Source organism: Pleurodeles waltl, chromosome 5 (assembly GCF_031143425.1).
Source record: "Pleurodeles waltl isolate 20211129_DDA chromosome 5, aPleWal1.hap1.20221129, whole genome shotgun sequence".
In the NCBI taxonomy this organism is placed as follows: domain Eukaryota; kingdom Metazoa; phylum Chordata; class Amphibia; order Caudata; family Salamandridae; genus Pleurodeles; species Pleurodeles waltl.
Window position 1 is genome coordinate 807,211,786 of NC_090444.1, and position 22,473 is coordinate 807,234,258.

A 22,473-nucleotide genomic window follows, 5' to 3' on the forward strand; every position below is an offset into this window, starting at 1 on the left:
CACCTTGATTAAGAATATCAGCTCAGTTTAACTGTCTGTGATTAAATTTACCCCATTGGGCATTATATGAGACCAATTAGAACAGACAGCAGGAAAGAAAATTAAAGTCCTAATTAGTCTTCATCCATCCTTTTTACATAACATTCTTGCCCTCAAGGCTCAAGTTAACAAAATCACATCCACATGTTGCTAAAAATAGCACATCAGGCAATGATTTCTTCTAGATTGGGTTACTTTGGTGCCCTATATCTAGGATCTCCAAAGACGTGGCTGTCCAGGTTGCAGCTGGGGCAAAACTGGATGGTGTGTGCCTTCTTCAGTCTGCCAAGATGGTTGCTGGGCTCACCCTTTATGGATCGGTTTTATAGGCTCCTCGTTGAAACGAGAATAGTATTTAAGTCACTTTGCATTTTTAATGTGCTTTCCATCAGCTGGTACCCAGATATATGCAAGCAATACTGACTCACCACATCGCTGCTAGACTTTGCTGCTTAACCGAACAACCCCATACTATGGAAAGAAACAGCAGGGACGCCATGAGTCTAAGTTCAGGCAGCTAAGCTGGGGATCCTCTTCCTAAGACGCTCAGAAGTACATTTGATCAGTTGAATTTCAGGAGATCTTTCTGATTATTTTCTATTGTAGCCACACACATAAATTAATTAATGAGCGTTAGATCATCCTCTTAGGTAACAGTCACACTCCGAAAAACCATTCAATCAATCAATCAATCAATAATTTATAAAGCGCGCTATGTACCCGTTAGGGTTTCGTGGCGCTAGGGGAGGGGGGTGGGGGGGGGGTGTTGCTGCTATCGTTCGAAGAGCCATGTCTTGAGGAGTCTCCTGAAGGTGAGGAGGTCCTGGGTCTGGCGTAGTGAGGTCGGGAGTGCGTTCCAGGTCTTGGCGGCGAGGTAGGAGAAGGATCTGCCGCCAGAGGTCTTGCGCTGGATTTGGGGGACGATGGCGAGGGCAAGGTTGGCAGAGCGTAGTTGACGTGAGGGAACGTAGAAGTTGAGTCTGGTGTTCAGGTAGGTGGGTCCGGTGTCGTGTAGAGCCTTGTGTGCGTGGGTGAGGAGTTTAAAGGTGATCCTCTTGTCCACGGGGAGCCAGTGGAGGTCCCTCAGGTGAGGGGAGATGTGACATCGGCGGGGTATGTCGAGGATCAGGCGGGAGGATTCGTTCTGGATGCGTTGGAGTCGTTTGATGTCTTTTGTTGGGATGCCTGTGTAGAGTGTGTTGCCGTAGTCGAGTCTGCTACTGACGAGGGCTTGGGTTACCGTCTTTCTGGTTCCTGTTGGAATCCACTTGAAGATCCTGCGGAGAATACGGAGGGTGTTAAAACAGGAGGATGAGACTGCGTTGACCTGTTTGGACATGGTGAGGGCGGAGTCGAGGATGAAGCCGAGATTTTGTGCGTGGTTGGCTGGGGTGGGTGGAGGGCCTAGGGCGGTGGGCCACCACGAGTCGTTCCAGGCCGATGGGGTGCGCCCGAGGATGAGGACTTCCGTCTTGTCGGAGTTAAGTTTTAGGCGGCTGTTGCTCATCCATTCGGCGATGGATTTCAGTCCCTCATGAAGGTTGGCTTTGGCGGTGAGAGGATCTTTGGTCAGGGAGAGGACGAGCTGGGTGTCGTCGGCGTAGGAGATGATGCTGAGGTTGTGCTGGCGGGCCAGTTGTGCGAGGGGGGCCATGTAGACGTTGAATAGCGTTGGGCTTAGTGAGGAGCCTTGGGGGACGCCGCAGACGAGGTTGGTGGCTTTGGAGTGGAAAGGTGAGAGTCGGACCCTCTGGGTTCTGCCGTAGAGAAAGGAGGAGATCCAGTTGAGGGCTTTGTCTTGGATGCCGGCTTCGTGTAGAAGGGTTAGTAGGGTGCGATGGCAGACTGTATCAAAGGCGGCTGATAGGTCTAAGAGGATCAGGGCTGAGGTTTCGCCGTTGTCCATTTGTAGTCTGATGTCATCTGTGGCGGCGAGGAGTGCAGTCTCTGTGCTGTGGTTTCGTCTGAACCCGGATTGGGAGGGGTCTAGGATGGAGTTGTCTTCTAGGTAGTGGGCGAGCTGTGTGTTGATGATCTTCTCAATGACTTTCACTGGAAAAGGGAGGAGGGAGATTGGTCGGACGTTTTTGAGATCGTTGAGGTCAGCCTTCTGCGTGCTTCCAGCTGTCCGGGAAGGTAGCGGTGTTGAAGGAAAGGTTGATGATCTTGCGGAGTATGGGGGCGATGGCAACGTCGGCTTTGTTGAAAACGTGATGTGGGCAGGGGTCAGAGGGAGATCCTGAGTGGATGGAGTTCATGGTTTTTAGGGTTTCGGCGTCGTCTACTTGGGTCCAGGTGGTGATGTGGTCGGCGTGGGAGGAGTTGTTGGGGGTGGGGTCTGGCGGAGGTGAGGTGTTGAAGCTGTCGTGGATGGCTGCGATTTTCTGGTAGAAGAAGGTGGAGAGATCGTCGCAGAGTTTCTGGGATGGAGGGATGTCGTTGACGTTGGTGTTGGGGTTGGAGAGTTCCTTCACGATGCTGAAGAGTTCCTTGCAGTCGTGAGCGTTGTTGTTAAGGCGTTCTGTGAAGTGGGAGCGCTTGGCGAGTCGGATCAGTTGGTGGTATTTACGGTTGGCTTCCTTGAGAGTAGCAAGGTTTTCGGGTGTGCGCTCGAGGATCCATTTTTTCTTGAGTTTCTGGCAGGTGCGTTTGGAGGTGGTTAGTTAGTCTGTGAACCAGGCTGGTTTTTTCTTTTCTTGGTTGGCGGTGGGTCTCTTGAGTGGGGCTAGGATGTTGGCGCAGTTGAGGATCCATTGTTGGAGGTTGATGGCGGCGGAGTCCGGGTCGGTGGGGTCGGGTGGTGGGTTTTTGGCGAGGGTGTTGGTGAGTTGGTCTTCGGTGACTTTTCCCCAGCGGCGGTGAGGCGGAAGAGGGGTGCGGTGGTGTTTGGTGTTTTTCTTGAAGGTGAAATGGACGTTCCACCAGGTTTCGGTCAGGAAGGCTACGTCTGGGGCGGTGCTGTCGAGCAGGTCCCAGAGTTCGATGGCGTGCTTTCGTGCGGAGCGTGTGTTGAGGAGGATGCAATGCAGGTGGTTTGTGTTGGTTGTTGCTGGCTTCGTTGTTCTGTTGCAGGTGAAGTTGCAGGTGCGGCAGGAAAAAGGTCCTTTGGTGTGCTTCGGGCTGGCCTGAGAGCACTCTGTGGAGGGGCCAGGGTTGAAGGCGAGGAGTTCGCTGGCCGAGTAACGAAGGCATGGGGCGCGGGGTGGTGCGGGGGGTGCAAGGACCAGGGGGGGTGGCGCTGGGCGCGGTTCAGGCACGGACGGGCGCAGACGGGCTTGCATCTGGCGCGCCTTTGGCGCGCCAGCGGCGAGGACGCGCAGCGCCAGTCATTAAGAAGGGAGGGGGGAAGAAGGAGCAGGCGGGAGGCGGGAGGGAGCGGCGAATGGGGGCGCGAGGGGGGCGGGGCCGCAGGGAGGCAGCGGCAGGGAGAGAACTGCAAGGGGGAGCGCCCAAGGGGCGAAAACAAGAAAAACAAAGGCACAGAAAAGTCGGGCACAATTTGAAAACAGTCACAAAAATACACTAATGGCACAAAATACAATCGGGCACAGCAATCAGAGGGGCACAACGGGGGCAGACGCGCAGGAGGCAAGGCGCTTGAAAAAACAATAGAAAACACTTACAGGACGGCGAAAAGTGGCACAATCAGAAGGGGCATGACAGGGGCAGAAGCGCAAGGAGGCAAGGTGCTGAAAATATAGAAAAACACTTACAGGACGGCGGAAAGCGGCACACGGGTCAAGTGAAGCTTACTAGAGACCACTAGACACCAGGGATGAGGTGCAGGAGGATGCCTGCGGGTGGAGGAGGGCCTCGAACACGCTAGCAGCAGCGTGGGCGGGGGTCAGAGGCAGGAGACAGCAGGTTGGTGCTGCGGACGTGGGGGGCGAGCTCTAGACCTAAGGTAGGTCAGAGGTCGCTCCGAAAAACCATTAGCATAACATTAACAAGTTCATGTAATCGGTTTAGGGCATATCCTAATGAGCAATCTCCTTTGAAAAAACGTATTCTAACTGTATTTTTCTACATCCCTTGACTATTTGTTACAACAGGTATTCCATAAAATGAGGCGTGTTATATAGTGAACCAGTTAAAGGAAAACAGACGTAGCATGTTCTATCTTTGTTGTACCACTTACATGATGACATACAAAATGTTGCAATGCTTACGCTTTTTACATATTTAATAGGATAACAGTCGTAAAATAATAAAAACTTTAATTTGACTTATTTGAGCTGCAGGTGAATCACTGTGATGAAGGGAGTTTGAACAGTGGTCTCTTATACAGCACGCAGCTTAACGCAGACATTGTATCAAACGATAGCCCTGTACCTCTAACTTGGGAGACATGATGTGTGGCTTAACGTGAAATTGAAAATTAATAGGGCAATGGGCTAGATGTATTATATTGTGCACTCAAGAGGAGTGTGTACCAGATTCACTTCTGTTTTATTGCACGCAAGGCCCAAAAAATCCTCTGGACAATTTCTAAGGAATGGCAACGATCCTAAAGTTTGTAATGCGCTGGAGTTCAGTTAGTGATTTATTAACCCCGAGGCAAGGAAGTACTGATCAAGACTTCAGCTTTTTATGCATATATATGTTCGAAAAGAAACAAAGAATGAAAACTATTCTTCGACATGCTAGCTAATAACTAGAAAAAGATCCAAATGCGATTTGTTTATTTGGAAGGAGTCACTGAAACTCGCTGTACACCCTGCCTCTGGCGCCAGGTGGATCCTTCAGATAGTTCAGTAGCAATGCCAACGCATTTGTGCAGCCACGCCCAAAGAATGACTTCTGAAAACTTAACTCACTTAATTGGTCAACGGATTATCTAAGGTGCAGCCTACAGGGCATCTGTGCCTGTGACTGAGTAAACAGAGTCCAATCAATGCAGCAAACATCTCCTGTGAATTCATTGATTCAATTCAATACTTTCTTATGTGCCTGTTATTAACGCAACCATTTTTAAAGTTGTAACATTTGTGGGGGGTGCAGACAATTTCGCAAAAAAAGTTTCTCACTCTAGAAATCAAGGAAACGACTCTTTATAAAGGCAGTACTCCCTAGGCCTGATCAGGGATGGACTGGGACCTTCAAGCAGCCCTGGCAAAAAATATAAATGTATCCCCCATTTACACAAGTGGACCCTCCTCTCCAAGATATCTGTTATTGGTAAGCAAGAGCAGACGTACGCATTCACTCTAAAACCAGGTCCTAAAAAATCAAACGGGCAGCAATGCAAGTTACTGCAGGACCGCATAACTGCAGGACCACTTCTGAGGACCAAAACAGGCCTTCTGGGAACTACAATCAGCCTCCAGGAGTCCAGTCTCCCAGGGGCTTGCCCGTTTGTGCGGATGGCCAGTCGGCCATGGGCCTGATTGACAAAGGTAAACTTACACTTTCATGTAGGTTTATGATAGTTGATAGTTTACTATTCACAAAGGGATTTACGAGCAGTATCTTAACGAGTGCGGAGTCTCTGCACATAAAAAGATAGGTCTCCTCATGTGCGGAGACTCCGCAATCATAAAGATACTACTCATAAATCATTTTGTGAATAGCAAACAATCGTGAACTTTACATGAACGTGTAAGATTACCATTGCGAATCAGGCCCAAGGTCCGTAAGAGAACGAAATACCTCCAAATTTAAAGGGCGATTTATGCTGTACTAGCAACGTCCCACTGACTTTAGAAACCTTCTGGAAATATATTAAGCATATATCTTAAGAATATTGACTAAAGCTACACCTGCAGGTTCAACACAACTTGGGTGCACATTTACGCTGTCACACAAAAAGAATACCTCTACTGCGTGCAGGGTTGTTAACCTCCAGGTGTAGTTTTTTTTATGTACCAGGTCAAGTGTCTAGTACAAACGTAAGTACTTAAATATATTTGGCCTATTTGTTCAAAACGAGTCCCTAAGGCCTCAAAAACTAACAGTTTTAGGCAAGAGACTAAATTAGCACAATTGGTGGACTGAAGTCCGATTATCTTTAATAATGTTGTAGCCACTATCCTATCATGAATTCAGATACTGGCTGTAGGAAGGCTTGGTGATAAGTCTTAGATGTGAATTTTCATAAGGGAAGTTGGGCCTAGGACCAGTGTAAAGGAGCCTTGTTCTTGACATTTAAGCTTTTGTGAAGTGTGGTTTGGGAAATATATTATTATAACTTTGAGTTCTGAAAAAGGAGTCGAGGTCGTAGTGGTGGGGTACTAGAGCATTGCTGTCAGAATAATATCTCACGTAATAAATACTGAGTCCCAAACATCCCTATTCCCAATTGGGGTTAACAGTAGAAAATCTACATTGAACACGACAAATATTTTTGTAAACGGTGTTTGTGACACAACATTTCTGAATAAGATATTCTGGGATAAAACCCGTAAAAGTGCTCACAATAAGTTCACAAAAGAATGGTGTATTTAGTATGATTCCAGACATTTGTTAGTGACACCCTAGTTGCAGATAAATTATCAGTGATTGAGGAAGTCATACAGGCGTAAACAAAAACTACATTCTGTATAGTTACACGTTAAACCAAAGGCTCAGTTTTTCTTTGTTTTACCTATATGCTTAGTGTGATACTTGGGTTTTACTCTTCCACTCTTGCAAGCTTACCCTGCTCAGTAGCTCATCCATCTCGGTGACAAGGGTATCCAGGTTATTCTGCGCCAATTGAATAAGTCTTTCCGGAGCGCGCTGTGGTGACAGCAAGTGCTGAAAATGATTAGAAATATTTTTAGCCTAACAATATACATCACTATGATGGAATATTAAAGAATTGTACAATGAAAACTCATACATTGCACTCAAGAAGATGGCATTCTCATACGCTGGTGTCATCCCGGTCCCCATGTGACACAGCTGTGCTACAGTACAGTACAGTAGCTCCCAGCCGCAGTGGATAGAATTGTGAATAGCAAAACATTAAGGCCCAGATTTAAGAGGGGCTAATGCCACATTAACGTCATCATTTTTTTTAACGCTAAGGCAGTGCTAATATGGCCTTTTACAGTGCCAAATTTACAAAGTGACGTAAAGCATGCATTGCGCCACTTTGTAACCCTTTGCGCTACATTATGCATGCGCCATGCATACTCTATGCAAAGGATGCATTCCCCCACTCAGGTGGGTCAAAAAAATTGCACAAATAAATCCAAGAGATTTATTTGCATTTTTTTCTGCACTTTTAATGTCTGCTCAGAACAGCCATTAAAAGGGGCCATGCCATTGTTTTCAGTGGGCCCCGATGAACTGTTCAGGGTTAGCACCAAATCTATCAAATCACTCATTTTATGCAGCATAATCTGGCAGAGAATAATTACTTTTTAGAACAATTTAGCAAAACAAGTTCGCAATTTGGAACCAATATGACCGGAGTTGGAAATTGGTATAATTTGCGTCACCTGCAGATGCTTGAGAAAAGGGAACAGGCTACATTGGTCAAAATTAAAACTCTGAAAGGTTGGACAATAAGTCCATTCTCTTGGCGTAGCCACAATATATTGACTCATAAAGCATTGCGAGGCACCAATTTTGAGCGCATGGCTTTTTTGTAAATTTCAGCTGTATAATACCACCCTCGTCTTCAGAAAATGTATCCAACCTTGCCAGTGGAGTGTTTTAGATGTGGCTACATTCTGGAATATTTGCTACACATAGACTTCACTGCTCCACACTAAAGGACTCCTGGCACCAGATATTTATAGATATTAGTCAAAAGATGCAGACGGAGGTGACTCCAGGACCACTTGAGGCACAATTTAGTATGTTTCCTCCACCTAGCCGTGCCACTGTAAGACAGAAACAGTTTCTATATATAACCTCTGTGATTGCTCAGTCATTGATTCTGCAGAAATAGACTTCTTTCAAGTCTCTCAAGTTTGAATCCTGGGTGAATAAAATGTGTGGGGTTAAATCCAGAGAGAAATTATATACTCAAAGGGTGGGTGCACTTAAAAAGTGTCAGGGTATTCTGAGTATTCTGGGTTAATGTATGGTAGCATAAGAAATGCAAATGCACTTTCTTCTTGATTCAAGGTGATGAATATTTATTAAAAGTGAATTAATGTTTTCAAATTTAATTAATTAGCTATATTCTGTTTTTTTTACCTACTACCTGACAAATAAAAATAAAATATTTTACAAAACCCTGTGCTATCAGTGACTTTCTCCGATAGCACACCTGGCTTACTCCTGAATTTCAGCATGTGTTTGTACACACGTACGTCAGGATGGAAACGTGTGCAGGTAAGCTTACCTTTGCCTAGGATGACAGCAGCTGCAGTCCTCCCATAGGGGTAAGGGGGCCATGCCCCACCACCTTTTTCTGGAGCAGAGTGTCTGTCAGCCTGAACACTTCTTGATCAGGTCATGCAGCCAGGAGCTAGAAATGTGCTACATGTGCAGGATCCTGGCTGCCTGAGCTGAACTTCATCTGGCAGAAGATTTCACAGTCCTGTGGGTGTGATCTCCTCAGCCTGGCAAAAGTGTGTTAAGGCCCTCCCTCTTCTGATGAGGTAGAGCATTACTGATTGCCTCTGACCTGGGATATTCAGTTTTAAGTACTGAAGTGCCCAAGGCTGAGTATCAATCATTGACACCTCATCCCAACCCTCCTCGGGCCTCCGAGGCTTTCCTCTCTGGAAGAAGTGGGGCAGGTATGTTTTTTGTTTTGTTTTTGTTAGCTGCATTTAAGTATAAATGTATGCATTTTTTGTGAGTGAGTGTTGTGAATGGATGTGTGTGCACATTTGTCAATGTATGAGTGTGAGTGAGTGTATGTGTGTAGCTTGCTGAGCCCCCTCCCATCCAAAATTGCCAGCTGCCACTGGATGACAGTACACTTCTTAAAATCCACTTCCTCTCCTCCCCAGTCCTATGCCTCTGATTGAATGGTTCTAGCCCCCTGGCCCACTACATTTAACATGGATATGCTCTCCTGCCACCAATCACACATGGTGAGTCTAACCTCTTGGGTTTTGCAAATATACTGGTGGTATTTCACTGTGGTGCGGTCACCAGGGACAGTTGGGTGGCTCTAAGCCAGATTTTGCAGCTAATTCAAGGACAAGACACACGTGGACTTCTCAGATTTTGTGGTTCACTTTCTGTATCACCTGCTGACAAAGTAAAACTTTTTGGAAGGTGGTTTGGGTGTAGAAGGATAAATATTATACCGCTTAATAGTCAATTGAATGGGTTTAAAAGGAATGGTTCTTAATCAGTGTAAAAATGACCCAATATGTAAATAAGCTCCAAGGTCTAAATAGTCCTTTTCATTCTTATCATATGATTCACAATTCAAGACAAAGTCCAAATAAATGCTTCACCCAGAATCACTCCATTTGTCAATCATGTGCTGAAGCTGAAGAATCCAGTTCCCCAGTTTTCCAAGTCATCAGCACAGCTGCCATGCCCCTTCACTACCTAGATAAAATGTGTATAAAGAACATTTTATGCTGCAAACTCAATCTTGTGCTTTTCTGCTCCTGAACTTTATTCATCTGCATAAAAGGACAATGGTAGGTCTTATGTATAGTTCTCAAGGTTTTGTAACTTTCAAGGTCCCGGAGGTGATCCTGAGGCATACCAACGATTTTCTTTAGCTCGGCCTGATTGACAACAGAATGCCTTTCTAACACTTAGAGCCATATTATAGAAGATGGCCCCAGGAGTGAAGGAGGGAGGGCAATGGACATTTGCAGGTACTTTGGTGTTACAGAGAGAACTTTACGTGCTTGTGTGGCCCTTGCTCTGGTATAGACTTTTTGGTGGTGCATCCAGAGCAAATGAGAAAATACCTCTGCCCCAGAGTCCACTCTGAATTAAAAGCGCGGATACAGAGCAAACAGGCCTAAGGAGGTGCTTTGATGTTTATGAAGACGCATACAGTGAGTAATGAGGATATCCCTTTAAAGGGCTCCTAGAATCCACCCCAGCCATCCCTCTGCTCTAGGGTGGAGTCCCACTTTGACCCCCAGATGCGACCTCCTCAGAGTAATGTTGGTTCCTCTGCATTGAAAGAGAGATGATGGACTCACGCCACTGGTTCATTTTTCATTGCTGCATTCTCCCAAGGGCAGGCATGAGTTAATACCTGCACCGGATAAAGTGTTTTTTGTATGTAACATGAGGCACTGTTCCAGTCAGCATGGGGATCATCGAGTTGAGAGTGTGCTTGGCACCAACAAGCATACTGCACAATTTTACATAATACAGGGCCAGATGTAGGAAAATTGCAAATTGCGACTTGCAATTTGCGAGTCCTTCCGACTCGCAAATTGCAAGTCGCAATTTGCAATGCAGAACGGTGTCTCAGACACCGTCTGCGAGTCGGTATGGGGTCGCAGAGACCCACCTCATTAAAATTAATGAGGTGGGTCGCAAATTGCGGCCCCATACCGACTATAGGCACTCGCAAACATGGAGGCCTGCTGTAGACAGCAGACCACCATGTTCGTGACTGCTTTTAAATAAAGCAGTTTTTTGTTTTTTAAGTGTAGCCCATTTTCCTTAAAGGAAAACGAGCTGCACTTAAAAAAAAATCCGAAACCTTTAGTTTTGGTATTTTTTCAGGGTAGGTAGTGGTCCCTTGGACCACTACCTGCCCTGAAAAAATAATTTGGGGTCCATTCACAAAGAGGAAGGGGTCCCATGAGGACCCCTTCCAATTTGTGAGTGGGTTACCATCCACTTGAAGTGGATGGTAACTGCGACACCATTTGCGACCGCATATGCGGTCGCAAATGGTATTGCATACCACTCCGAATCGCAAATAGGAAGGGAACACCCCTTCCTATTTGCAATTCTGAAATGCATTTTGCGAGTCGGTCCCGACTCGCAATATGCATTTCTGAATAGGAAAATGCGATTTGCGAGTCGCAAACGGCAATTTTTGCAGTTTGCGACTCGCAAATGCTTTCCTACATCTGGCCCACAGTTCCTGATGTGCTTCATTTTACTATGACACAACCAGTGCTTAATTTGTGCTTATTGTTTCCTGTTTCAGAGCACCAGCACTTAGTTTTGAGGGCCGGGGCTTATTCTTCTGCCTCAAGCATTTGCTGAGAGAAAAATACACATATGGGAAGGATGGAAGAAGAGAAAAACGAAAAAGCGTCAAAAAGGAAGAAAGTAGAAAGCTGCAAGAGTGAGCTGAAGGGGCAGGGAGTGGCTTTATATGGATAAAAGAAGCCCGAGATGGCTTCAAGATTACGCTGCCTCAGTATTCCGTGTTCCCGCATTTAATTGCAGCAGCCGCATGTTTAAGAGGAATTCTTTGGCCACTGGCACATTTTTATTTACAAATTAAGCACTGGACACAACTAGAGTAACTACCTGGGCATAGCACTGGGGCAGCGCAATAGTTCATTCCTTCATTTATCTGAATGTATTATAGAGAGACATTCATACAGCTTAATCATATCAGTTCTTTTTGTGTGCGGCATCTTAAGGTAGAACATATCTAGGTTAGATCTCTGCCATTTATTTGCATTAGAAAGCCCTGCAGAGTAAATGAGATCAAAGAAATAATTTTCACTGCATTCTTAACACATATACAGCCAGTAAAAATACAATGACTCATCATATCTTCTGGTTCACTTCCCTCTTTCTCGATCACCTCTTCTCTTTCTTGACTATCACCTTTCTCTCCCAAGCTCACTTCCCAATTCATTGGTTCACCTTCTCCCACTCTAGCTCACTTCTCCTCTCCAATTGTCATATACCACCAAACCTGATTCACCTCCCCCCCTCTTTAAGTTCACTGCTTCTCTCTCTTACCTCATCACTTCCTCCCACCTAGTTCATCTCCTCTCTCCAGTAGTTGATCTCTCCTCTTCGCTGTCTCACCAATGCCCACCCATGTTCTATGTCTCCTTTTTGCTGGTTGATCTCTCAGATGTTCTCATCCACTTCTCCTTTACAATTGGGGATATAGGGGGTGATTCTGACCCCGGCGGTCTTAGACCGCCGGGGCCAGGGTCGGCGGGAGCACCGCCGACAGGCCGGCGGTGCCCCGCAGGGCATTCTGACCGCGGCGCTTTGGCCGCGGTCAGTGCAGGAAAACCGGCGGTCTCCCGCCGGTTTTCCGCTGCCCCTAAGAATCCTCCAAGGCGGCGCAGCTCGCTGCGCCGCCGAGGGGATTCTGACCCCCCCTACCGCCATCCTGTTCATGGCGGGAAAGCCGCCATGAACAGGATGGCGGTAGGGGGGGTCGCTTGGCCCCTGGGGGCCCCTGCCGTGCCCATGCCAATGGCATGGGCACGGCAGGGGCCCCCGTAAGAGGGCCCCGCAAAGTATTTCAGTGTCTGCCTTGCAGACACTGAAATACGCGACGGGTGCCACTGCACCCGTCGCACCTTCCCACTCCGCCGGCTCGATTACGAGCCGGCATCCTCGTGGGAAGGGAGTTTTTCCCTGGGCTGGCGGGCGGTCTTTTGGAGACCGCCCGCCAGCCCAGGGAAAAACTCATAATACCCTCCGCGGTCTTCTGACCGCGGAGCGGTATAATGGAGGGCGGAATTCTGGCGGGCGGCCTCCGCCGCCCGCCAGAATCAGAATCAACCCCATAGTCTCTGCATTTAGGTATATATTTTTCCTAAGAGGTTAGTGTTAGACCTGACAGCCTTAGGGTGGTCTTTCTCCAACTTTGGCTTGCCTCCCTCCGTTTTTATGACCTCATTTTTGCTGACTTTAGCATTCTGTGCACTTTACCACTGCTAACCAGTGCTAAAGTGCTTGTGCTCTCTCTCCCCTAAACATGGGAATATTGGCTCATACTCAATTGGCATATGCAGTTTAATTATACATTCCTAGTAAAGTGCACTACATGTGCCCGGGGCCTGTGAATGAAATGCTACTAGTGGGCCAGCAGCACTGACTGTGCCACCCTCATAAGTAGCCCCTTAACCACGTTGCAGGCCTGCCCTTGCAGGGCCTGTGTGCAGTTTACTGCCACTTTGATTTGGCATTTAAACCCCCCTAGACAAGCCTTGTACTCCCCTTTTATTACATATAGGCCACCTCTAAGATAAGCCCTAGGTAGCCCATAAGGCTGAGTGCCTTGTAACTAAAAGGTAGGCCATGTACATTTAAAATTAACATGTCCTGGTAGTAAAAAACTCTCAAAGTCATTTTTCACTACTGTGAGGTCTATGCCTCTCGTAGGTTAACATTGGGAATTCCTTAATACACTTTTAAGTTGTATTTCCTGATTGAGGAGGACTAGCTATATCATGTTTCATATCTTTGGAATGGTAATGATAAACCCAATTTACTGGTAAAGTTGCACAATATTATTTTAGAAATGTCACTTTTAGAAAGTAGGCATTTCTCAGCTCTAACAGCCCTGTTTATCCGCAGCCTGTCTCCAATACACGTTTGGGATGGGTGACAGCTACACTTTGTGCATTCCCTCGAGACAGCCACAAACACAGGAAGATTGGGGGTGTCTGAGCACTCATCTGCGTTCTTTTGCATACTAATGGGTCTTCCTGGGCAAGAAGGGTGGGAGGGGATGACACACCTGAATAGACAGTGCCAATCCCTATACAAAGAGCTGATTACTCCTTACGGATAGTCTGGAGCCTGCGCTAGGAAGACAGGGCCTCTGCACTTCAAAGACCCTTCTTTAAAGTCTTCCCAACTTCAAAGGCAAAACTGAGTATAAGCATTGTCCCCACCAAATCAGACTCTTCTGGACCTACAACTGGACTCTGTCAGAAGAACTGATATACTGCTGTCCTACCCTGCTGGTCTCTAACCCTACTGAAGGAGAGTTGGGCTCTGCCTTGCCCTCAAAGTGATCTCCAAGGACTTGTTGGCTTGGCTCCTGTTGCTTGACAATCAGCGATACCCCTGCTCTTATGCCTGGTTCACTGGATACCTCCATCATAGAAATCAGTACATTTCCAAGCTGCATGTCGCAGAACTGGTACATCAACTTGGTTGCAACAGCAGCAGCGGCCCATCGCTCTCAAAACCAATAATTTGACTTGGGAGTCGGATTCAATGGAACCATGCTTCACCACCACAGCAGTCAATGGAAATTGAAGTGTCCCTCAACTGTGTGGAGAAACCCGGTGCATTGCACTTCGAAACCAAAGTTTCTTGGCTTAAGCACTTGTCTTCAGAAATGACGCATCACCATCAGTGTGTGGGACAGATCGACGCATCGTCATCCCTGAGAGGACCCGGCGACTCATCTGACCGCGCATCTCACTGTTGCGTCCAGGAAAGGAACCTTGTTTCCCAGGGTCTGCGTGGGTCCCATAGCCGGCCCATGCTCTATTGCGGTTGGCCCAAACTTTGACTTTTCCCGAGTCCAGGGCAACCAAAAAAAAAACCTAGAAGCGCTATTTGCTCTACATGCTATTTTACATTTATTCTTTCAAAATTCATATCCTAACTTCTACACATTGGATTTTTGTCATTCTGGTCTTATTTCATTTATAAAATCATTATTTATTTTTCTACAATTGTGTGGAGTCTTTTTCTATTGTTTTCACTGTGTTATGTATGAGTTGTGGCACAAATAGTTTTAACATTACCTTCTAAGGTAAGCCTGCCTGCTCTGTGCTAAGCTGCTCGAGGGTGAGCACAGGATAATTTAAATTGTGTGGTGACTTACCCTGGCTAGGATTGTGGTCCCTATTTGGCCAACGGGGACACCTCTGCCAACTAGAGACACCATTTTTAACAGTCAGTAACATATCTATTCGTTCCTTACCCACATGCACTACTGGTGTTATATTAAGGCCATCATAAGCAGATGCCTTAAGACACCCCTACATATGACCACACGAGAGAACTAGATGGCCACATATGGCCTACAAATTGCCATAATGCCAAGATAGAGCAAGCAGGGATATGGCATAACAACATTTTGCATTGGGCTCCAAAATCCCTTGCTTTGGATTCACCCACATCTTTACATTTAGACTTGTCCCTGCCCCTCCGCTTACTGAAAGCAATAGGAGTTGAGAGGGCAGCTCAGCTGCTGTGTTGTACCGAGTGTCACTGTGCTGTAGCTGCTGCTCTGCTCTTATCTTTGATCCACACATGTAAGCACAAAGCTGCTCCTCTAACCAGTGGTATTGTCTGCTACTGGACACAAGCAAACTTGTGGGGCATAGTGTTGGTGTCCATAAGTGGGGCTTCCCTCTTGGAAATTGTGGGAAGCTACCCTCAATTCCTGCAGATGTCCATTTCACAAGGGGTTTGGGATCCATGTGCATTTGTCTCATGAGCACCACCAGATGTGGATATTATCAATAATGTACGAAAAAAGGAAATTCAGTAAAAAACTTTTGGGGTGTGATTACTTTGCACATTTTAGGAAAAAAAAATTGACAAATTATACTGAATAACAAAATGAGTTACTTATATACAGTGAAATTCAACACAGAGGTCTTCTGAAACAGCGATTTATCTTGAGAAAAGGAACAGCATGGTTCCTCTCTACTCATTAAATGAGGCCCCCCTCAACTACTATCACTATTATTCTGCACTATCTGTATCCACCAGGGCTATGTTGTCATCCATTATCTTTATCTTCCAAATAAAGATGCGCAGAGGAAAAGGTAACGCAGACGGTGTAAACACCATGTTGGAAATTAGGTTACTGGTTGAGGGGGGGTGAAACACTTGTCAAGCAGCAACCACAATTCCTGTCAGGGTGAAACACAAGCAAATCCTAAATTAATCTGTGCCTATCCCCTCTGATAGCTTGGCACAAGAACAGTCAAGCTTCACTTAATGTCAATGTGTAAAGTATTAATGCAGCATGTCAAACAGTAATAAAGTGAAAACACAACTCAAGAGAGATCCCACCCCAATTTAGAAAAATAGAGTAAAATGTTAATAAATAATTAAAGACGAAAACAATGACATCCAATCAGTAGAATCATAGCTATGCATTTTCAAAATTTTAAGTGAAAATAGTGTCTAAAAGCACAAAGTGGCAACTGTGGTTACATGGTCATACCAGATCAGAACAAAGCTAGAAGTTCAGACCAGTTGTGATGGAGTGAGCATCACATACAGGGACCAAGTTAGGCTCACTGAACAAAGTACCTTAAATATGGGTTGCATTGTGAAGCAGCAGTTCTGATGGAGCTGCAGGCTGCAATGCAAGGTCTTGCATCTGAGATGTGTTGCACTGCTGTGGTTCTGGTGTAGCTGCAAGGAGATGTATCACCCTGCTTCAATTCTGTTTACAAGACCACAGCTGGCCTGATAAAGCACATTCAGGCCCCCTTCACAAGGTCTACAACTGGGGTGGCATTACTTTGGGAAAGTCTCATAGTACGTAGAGTACAGGTGCTGAATCCAATGTGGTTGGAGGCTTTTCTGTCCCTGAGGTTCTGACCAGGAAGCCAGCCAATTGTGGTTATGTGGTAGAGTTGGACAGGCCGAGCACAATGGGTAGCAGACTGGATACAGGACCCATGTTAGGCCTGCTGATCAAAGTACCCTACATTCAAGGTTGAAGACCAATTCAATGTGTCGAACAGTGGTGGTTCGGAGGAAGCTGCAGAGCTGCAATGCAAAGATCTGCATAATCATCAAGGATTCCGTTGGCACAGGAATTGTGATGCAAAAATCCTGTGTCAGTGATGCCAACTATCCCTTGGAGTCACTCTGATGGTCCTGGGTTTAAGATGCAGATCCTGTCCTTCTTATTCATGGATCAGGGCAGCAGGGCAGCAGAGTAGCAGTCCTTCTTGCAGAGCAGTACAGCAGTCCTACTGAGTCTTCCACAGGTCCAGCGGTGTACTGAAGGGTTGGGTCTGAGGCTCCAGTATCTATATGTAGCACCTTCTTTGAAGTCAAAGAAGATTCTGGAGGTTTACACCCCTAGAGGTGTTTAGAACGTCCTACTACTTTGACATGGCCTCAGTTTGTCTAGGGTCAAAAAAGACCAGTGCCAAACCCTTTGTGAGAATGCCCAGGCAGAGCCTTTGTGATGTCCAAGGGTGGTAGGCGACAGCACCACCCCCTCATCAAGTCAGAGATGGTTTATCCTGCCAACATCTATCCCCCTTTGTCTCACTGTCTGGAAGCAATACACAAAGACCAACTGCCAGCTACACCTAGTCATGTGACCCAGGATACAGGTTGCAGACACCAAATGGTTAGGACAAGAAAATGCCAATTTTCTAAAGGTGGCCTTTTCAGAATTGTTACTTATAGTCTGACTTTGCCATTAAAGAATGTTTTAAATTATAATTCCATAGACACCAAACTCAACATTCCCATCTGTTTACAATTAAAAGGTAATTCAATGTTATCCTATGAGAGGGATAGGCCTTGCAGTGGTGAAAATAAATCATGCATTTTACACTATCAGGACATGTAAAAGTTAAAAGTACATATCCAATCTTTTAACTGCACTGCATCCTGCCCTATGGGCTGTTTAAGGCCTACCCTAGGGGTGACATATGCTCTTAAGAAAGAATTACTTTACTAGTGGCTTAGTAAAAGAAATGTGCCAATTGGCTGTAAGCACATTTTACCATGTTTAGAGGAGAGCGCACACACACTTTAGCAGTTGTTAGCAGTGGTAAAATGCCTAGAGTCCTAAGACCTGTAACATCAAGAGCACCATAAATGGAGGCCGAAGGCAAAATGTTTGGGGGAAATCCACTGTAAGGCTCTCAGGTCCAACACACCAGTGATGCAGAGTGTAAGAAACTGAAGCATTAGTTGAGGTGGGGTGATAAGCCACCTGAAATAATAACCACAATCCTTGTCAGTGTGAATCGCAAAAGTCATTAAATATACCAGTGCTTAACCATCTGGTAACTTGGCACAACACAATCAGGCTTAACCTAGATGCAATGTGTAAAGTAGTAAAGTATTTTTGGAGTACCAAACAATAATAATGTCACAACACAAGAAAAATCTCAAACCAATTTAGAGCAATATAGTAAACTTTAATAAATATAATGACATCAATGCTACAAAAATCCAATAAGTAGAACCTGGCATATCAACTTTCAATGTTTGAATACAAAAAGCATTGTTATCTGGTTGTGCTAGACTAAGGGAAAGTCAAAATATAAAGATGATCACAATGGATCACCTATCGGATACACGTGTCAGGTTCATCTATGTGAAAATTTACCTTCATACTTAATATGTTTTTATGGAGGAAAAGTGGTCATCGACGAATCATCAGAGAGGCATGCTGCAACCTGGACCCTAAGTGGGGCTTGATGATGGAGGGTTGCTAAAGAGTGGGTCCCTGTAAGGAAATGCCTATTTGTGAATGTTCAGTCCCATTTGGTGGACTGATACTGTTGGTTTTCCAACTCTCAGAGGGCACTGAGGCCTTCTAAACAGCCCTCAGTGCCAGTGTCCCGACCCTATACAAATGTCATGTCGACCTGGATACAAACAATTGGCAAAGACTGACTTTCTTATAACTGACTAGTATATGGTACCCAGGGCATAAAAGGCAGAGTATCCACTCAGGGCTGTAGCACTGTTTGTAACACCCTGTGTGTGACAAGTATAGCATGGCTCCCGGCCTGCCAGTGCAGATGGGAAGGACAGTTCACACTAATGGAAAAGCCACCTTATCCCTTAACAATATATGTGTCTCCCCTAAGGAAGGCCTATAGAGCCCTATGGCAGGGTGCTGTATTTTGCTATGCAGGACAAATGTCTTTACAGCAACACTTCCAAACTGTTGTTTTGCCATGTAGTAGACCCATTGGCTAACAGAGCGTTACCGGTTGGAACCCCATCCCAGCTAATTCCTGACTGGGACTACCTAACTAGGTCATGTAAATTCAAATCAATTGTGGCATGAAACCTTACCTGATGCCCAGGTTGAATTTAATAACACAATTAAATTCAGAAGGCTGTTACTCTGTGTTCCAGTTAGCCCAACAGGCTCACAAAGGCTCAGGCACACAGACATCTTTTTGATCACCTGGGGAAATGAGTGAATGACTCCCAGGCCCAGGAACAAAGGTAGCTGCCACAGAGCGAGATGTTACTTCTTCACCCAGGGCTGCCACCCAGGGTATTAGCTTAAAAGGGGAGCTCCAGAGGGGAAGCTGCATTTAAGGGAAGTAGCGTCAACATCCCTGAGCAGGGTGCCTTTTGTTCCTGCAGACAAACTGGAGACATGGCCAAGGAGGGAAAACGTACCCCAAAACAGGTATTACCATTGCTGAGTAGCCCTCTGGTAGCCACACCTCTAGTGTGGGCTACAAAGTGCCTGTCCGCAGAGGAAAGGTTTTGCTATCTTCGAAGGGGGAGGAATGTGGCACTCTGGGACAGCCAGATGTCACACATCACATGAACTTTGTCACTAGGGAGGAGTGGACCCAAAAGTCCATTGGCTAGTGACCGCATGGTCCCCTTAGGGCACTTTCCCGGCATAAATATGGCACCCCTGGCAACCTGATGCTCAAATCACGCTGGATTCAAAGACAGGACCAAAGAAGGATTGACCTGATGTCCTTGGACCTGTACAAAGAGGAGCTGCACTGGTGGAAGTACTGCATCTGGTTCACTTTGGGCTAGCAAAATTTGGACTGTGCCTGCGGCTCGTGGCTCAGGAAAAAGTTAATTCCCAGCCCCAACCTACAGCAAGGACTCCAAGGATCATTCGGCTGATCTCCTGGAACCAGCTTCATGAACAAAAGAGGTGAAGAAGCCCAAGTTGGTATCCATGCAGATGTTTTACTGTTACTAGTCGCTGGGCACCCAAGAGAACAAATCTGAGTCTGCCAAAAGTTGAATCTGAGTCTGCCTTACCCACGAGTGCTATCCAAGTCCAAATTTATAGCACCCAAGGGACACTGGCCCCCACCTAAGGGTTTCTCTCCAACCGCAGTGTTGATTGACCAGTAGCCCAGCATCAGCTGGCCTGGTACTGCAATGCAGAACACTTTGAGAGACCCTGATATCTGTGGCCAAGTTCTGCCGACTTCACCCATAGACCGAGGCGCAACACAAAGACACTGCTACTGACCGCACTACAACCGGAGCATCCTCAGGGAATCTTTTTGCCTGCATCCATCAGGACCACTCCCTTGATGTCTATGGCAGTTATCCCTGTAAAGTTTGGATCTTGCCTTAGAAAACACTCACGTGGCCAGGTAACTGTCCAAAGTGTCCACTATGTCACCTAGATCTCTGTCCTGCTGGAATTGATTGCCCAGCCCAGGCCAGAGGAGTCAAAAAAACTGTTTCAAAATTTTCAAAAGTTTACAAATTATTTTTTTTTTTTTTACCAATGCTTGTTTGCGGTTGCATTTAAAAGTGATAATATCTTCTAAAACCTGTATCTCCAGAACCCTCTGGTGGATTTTGCTCATGAGGGACTCTAAAAATTCAAATTCATAAAAATATAATCTATTTTCATAAATTGGTGTCTTCTTTCTTTTGTGTGTTGTGACTTTCTTATTCGCTGGTTGGTGCATTTAAATACATTACACATAGTTCCTTTGACAATCCTTAAGGTTAAGTAAATGAGCCTGACTGGACACAAGACGGTATTTGTGAGTGTAGTGCATGATAAGGCCCCACAGCCATATCACATATTACATCCAAATCCTCACAGTCCCGGTGGGGTCGTCAATGAAGACGGGAAAGCTCCAAGTGGGGGAACGTTTCTGGAAGTCAGATTTTACTTAGCTGGGCAAACCAGCAAGCTAAGGCTGACCGGCTCATCAGTGTCGGTAGATGTGACCTCAATGATGTTCACAGTCTTGGTCGGTTCTCCGGCACAAAGGTGGCAAAAAGTTTCTCCATCTCAGTTTTTGCAGCCTGGATAAAAGGATAATATTCTAATAGCAAATATAGGTCCATGACCTGGGGGGTTAGAACTCAAATCACAAGAGGCCCACAACAGAGACCAGAGTAGATCCAGTTGGAAATGGTCAGATGGGCAGCTGCAGGAAAACAGATATCTGGAAGCTTGTTTTGTCCCTGTAGGCCAAACAGGAGGTAGGTCAACTGACACTTGGTATCACTTCTGGAATCCTGGGTTCAATGAAAGCTAGTCCAATGTGCCTTCAGGTGCTTCACACAGTGGGGCAACCCTTTTTCTGATTCTCCACAGGTTCAGGTGTGTTCTTAGTGGGCTACTGGGGATATCATGATTATTCACAGGGCCAGCCACTGGGTGGGGAGAACTCCAGGCCACTCCCTAACTAGTTGGTTAAATACTCCCAGAGTTGAGCCTCCCCACTTTTGCAGCACCTTCTGTGTGTTTTATAGCAAACTGCCCCACAGTATCCCTCTCTACTAAATCCAGCATGCACAGAGCTCTTCTCCCTGTGCCCACAAAGGGCTGTGGCTATGATAATGGGCAAACCCTCCCTTATGTTCACTCTACTCCAGTTCTGGGGTAGCTCCCTCTTGCTAGATTTGGAGCCAATCCAAGAAGAAAAAGGGAGGCATGCCTAGGAGTGAACGGCATCTGTTAGTGGCAGGTTATACAACCCTTGAAGCTCAGGAAGGGGCAGGACACAACCTCCAGGCCATCCTGCTTAAAGTAGAAAAACACTTCCCCACACTCAAGCCTTTTGTTCACTGCCTGGGTGCAATACATATCTCACCATAGGAGAGTCGTCAGCAGCCAGGTGACACTAGGCACTGGCAGAACGTTTATTTTGGCTTAGGCAGGAAAATAACTTTCTAAAAGTGTAATTTTTTAGCTCCACCCAAACTGAAATTAGGCATTCTAAGTTTTTTATAATATAGCCCAGTTTGTCCTTATGAGAGAGCCAGACGTGACTCAGTGAAATACAGCTTTGGAGGTTTTCATGGTCAAGGCACGTAAAACGTTAAACATGCATTCCCTACTTTTTATATACCATGCACCCTGCCCTATGTGCATTAATGGCATATCTTAAGGGTGACTTATACGCATTTAAAAGAAGGTTTAGGCCTGACAAAAGGTTTAGTTTGCCCGGTCAAACTGACAGTTTGAAATTGCACACTCAGGCTGAATTGGAAGGTTGTTCTTCAGTGTTACTGTAGTAGGTGGCACAATGAGTGCTACATACTGCAAATAGCATTTAATTAACGAGTCCTGGGTATATGTAGCACCATATACTGGAGATGTATGAGTAAATTAAATGTGCCAGTTATGTACATTCCAACATTACTTCTTAAAAGGGAAAGCACTAGCAATTTGCCACTAGTTAGCTGTTTTTGCCTGACCATTATAGGTGATAGCCACAAGTTTTGCCTTATTCTTTATTTGTTAAAAATGGGAAGATTTGCCATGTGTGTGATAAAGAAGGCATTATACATCTGTGACTGTTGTGTAGTTTGTTCTTTTCTAGTTACATACAATGGTATCAGTCAGTGTAATGTTTGAATGTTGGTGTTTATGTAGCTCTTCTGTGTTTTAGCCAAGCACTTCTATACCTGCTGATGTGGTCT

At 45.8% G+C, this 22,473-nt stretch overlaps 1 protein-coding gene across 7 annotated transcripts in view; it reads right to left on the reverse strand.

Annotated features, from left to right (window-relative positions):
- Positions 1-22,473, reverse strand: part of LAMA2 (laminin subunit alpha 2) — a 3,379,260-nt gene that overhangs the window by 788,903 nt on the left and 2,567,884 nt on the right. For all 7 annotated transcript variants that reach the window (XM_069234829.1, XM_069234828.1, XM_069234823.1 and 4 more), the window contains one exon: positions 6,676-6,774. In XM_069234829.1, the coding sequence (XP_069090930.1) occupies positions 6,676-6,774 (99 nt within the window). The remainder of the gene's footprint in view (positions 1-6,675; positions 6,775-22,473) is intronic.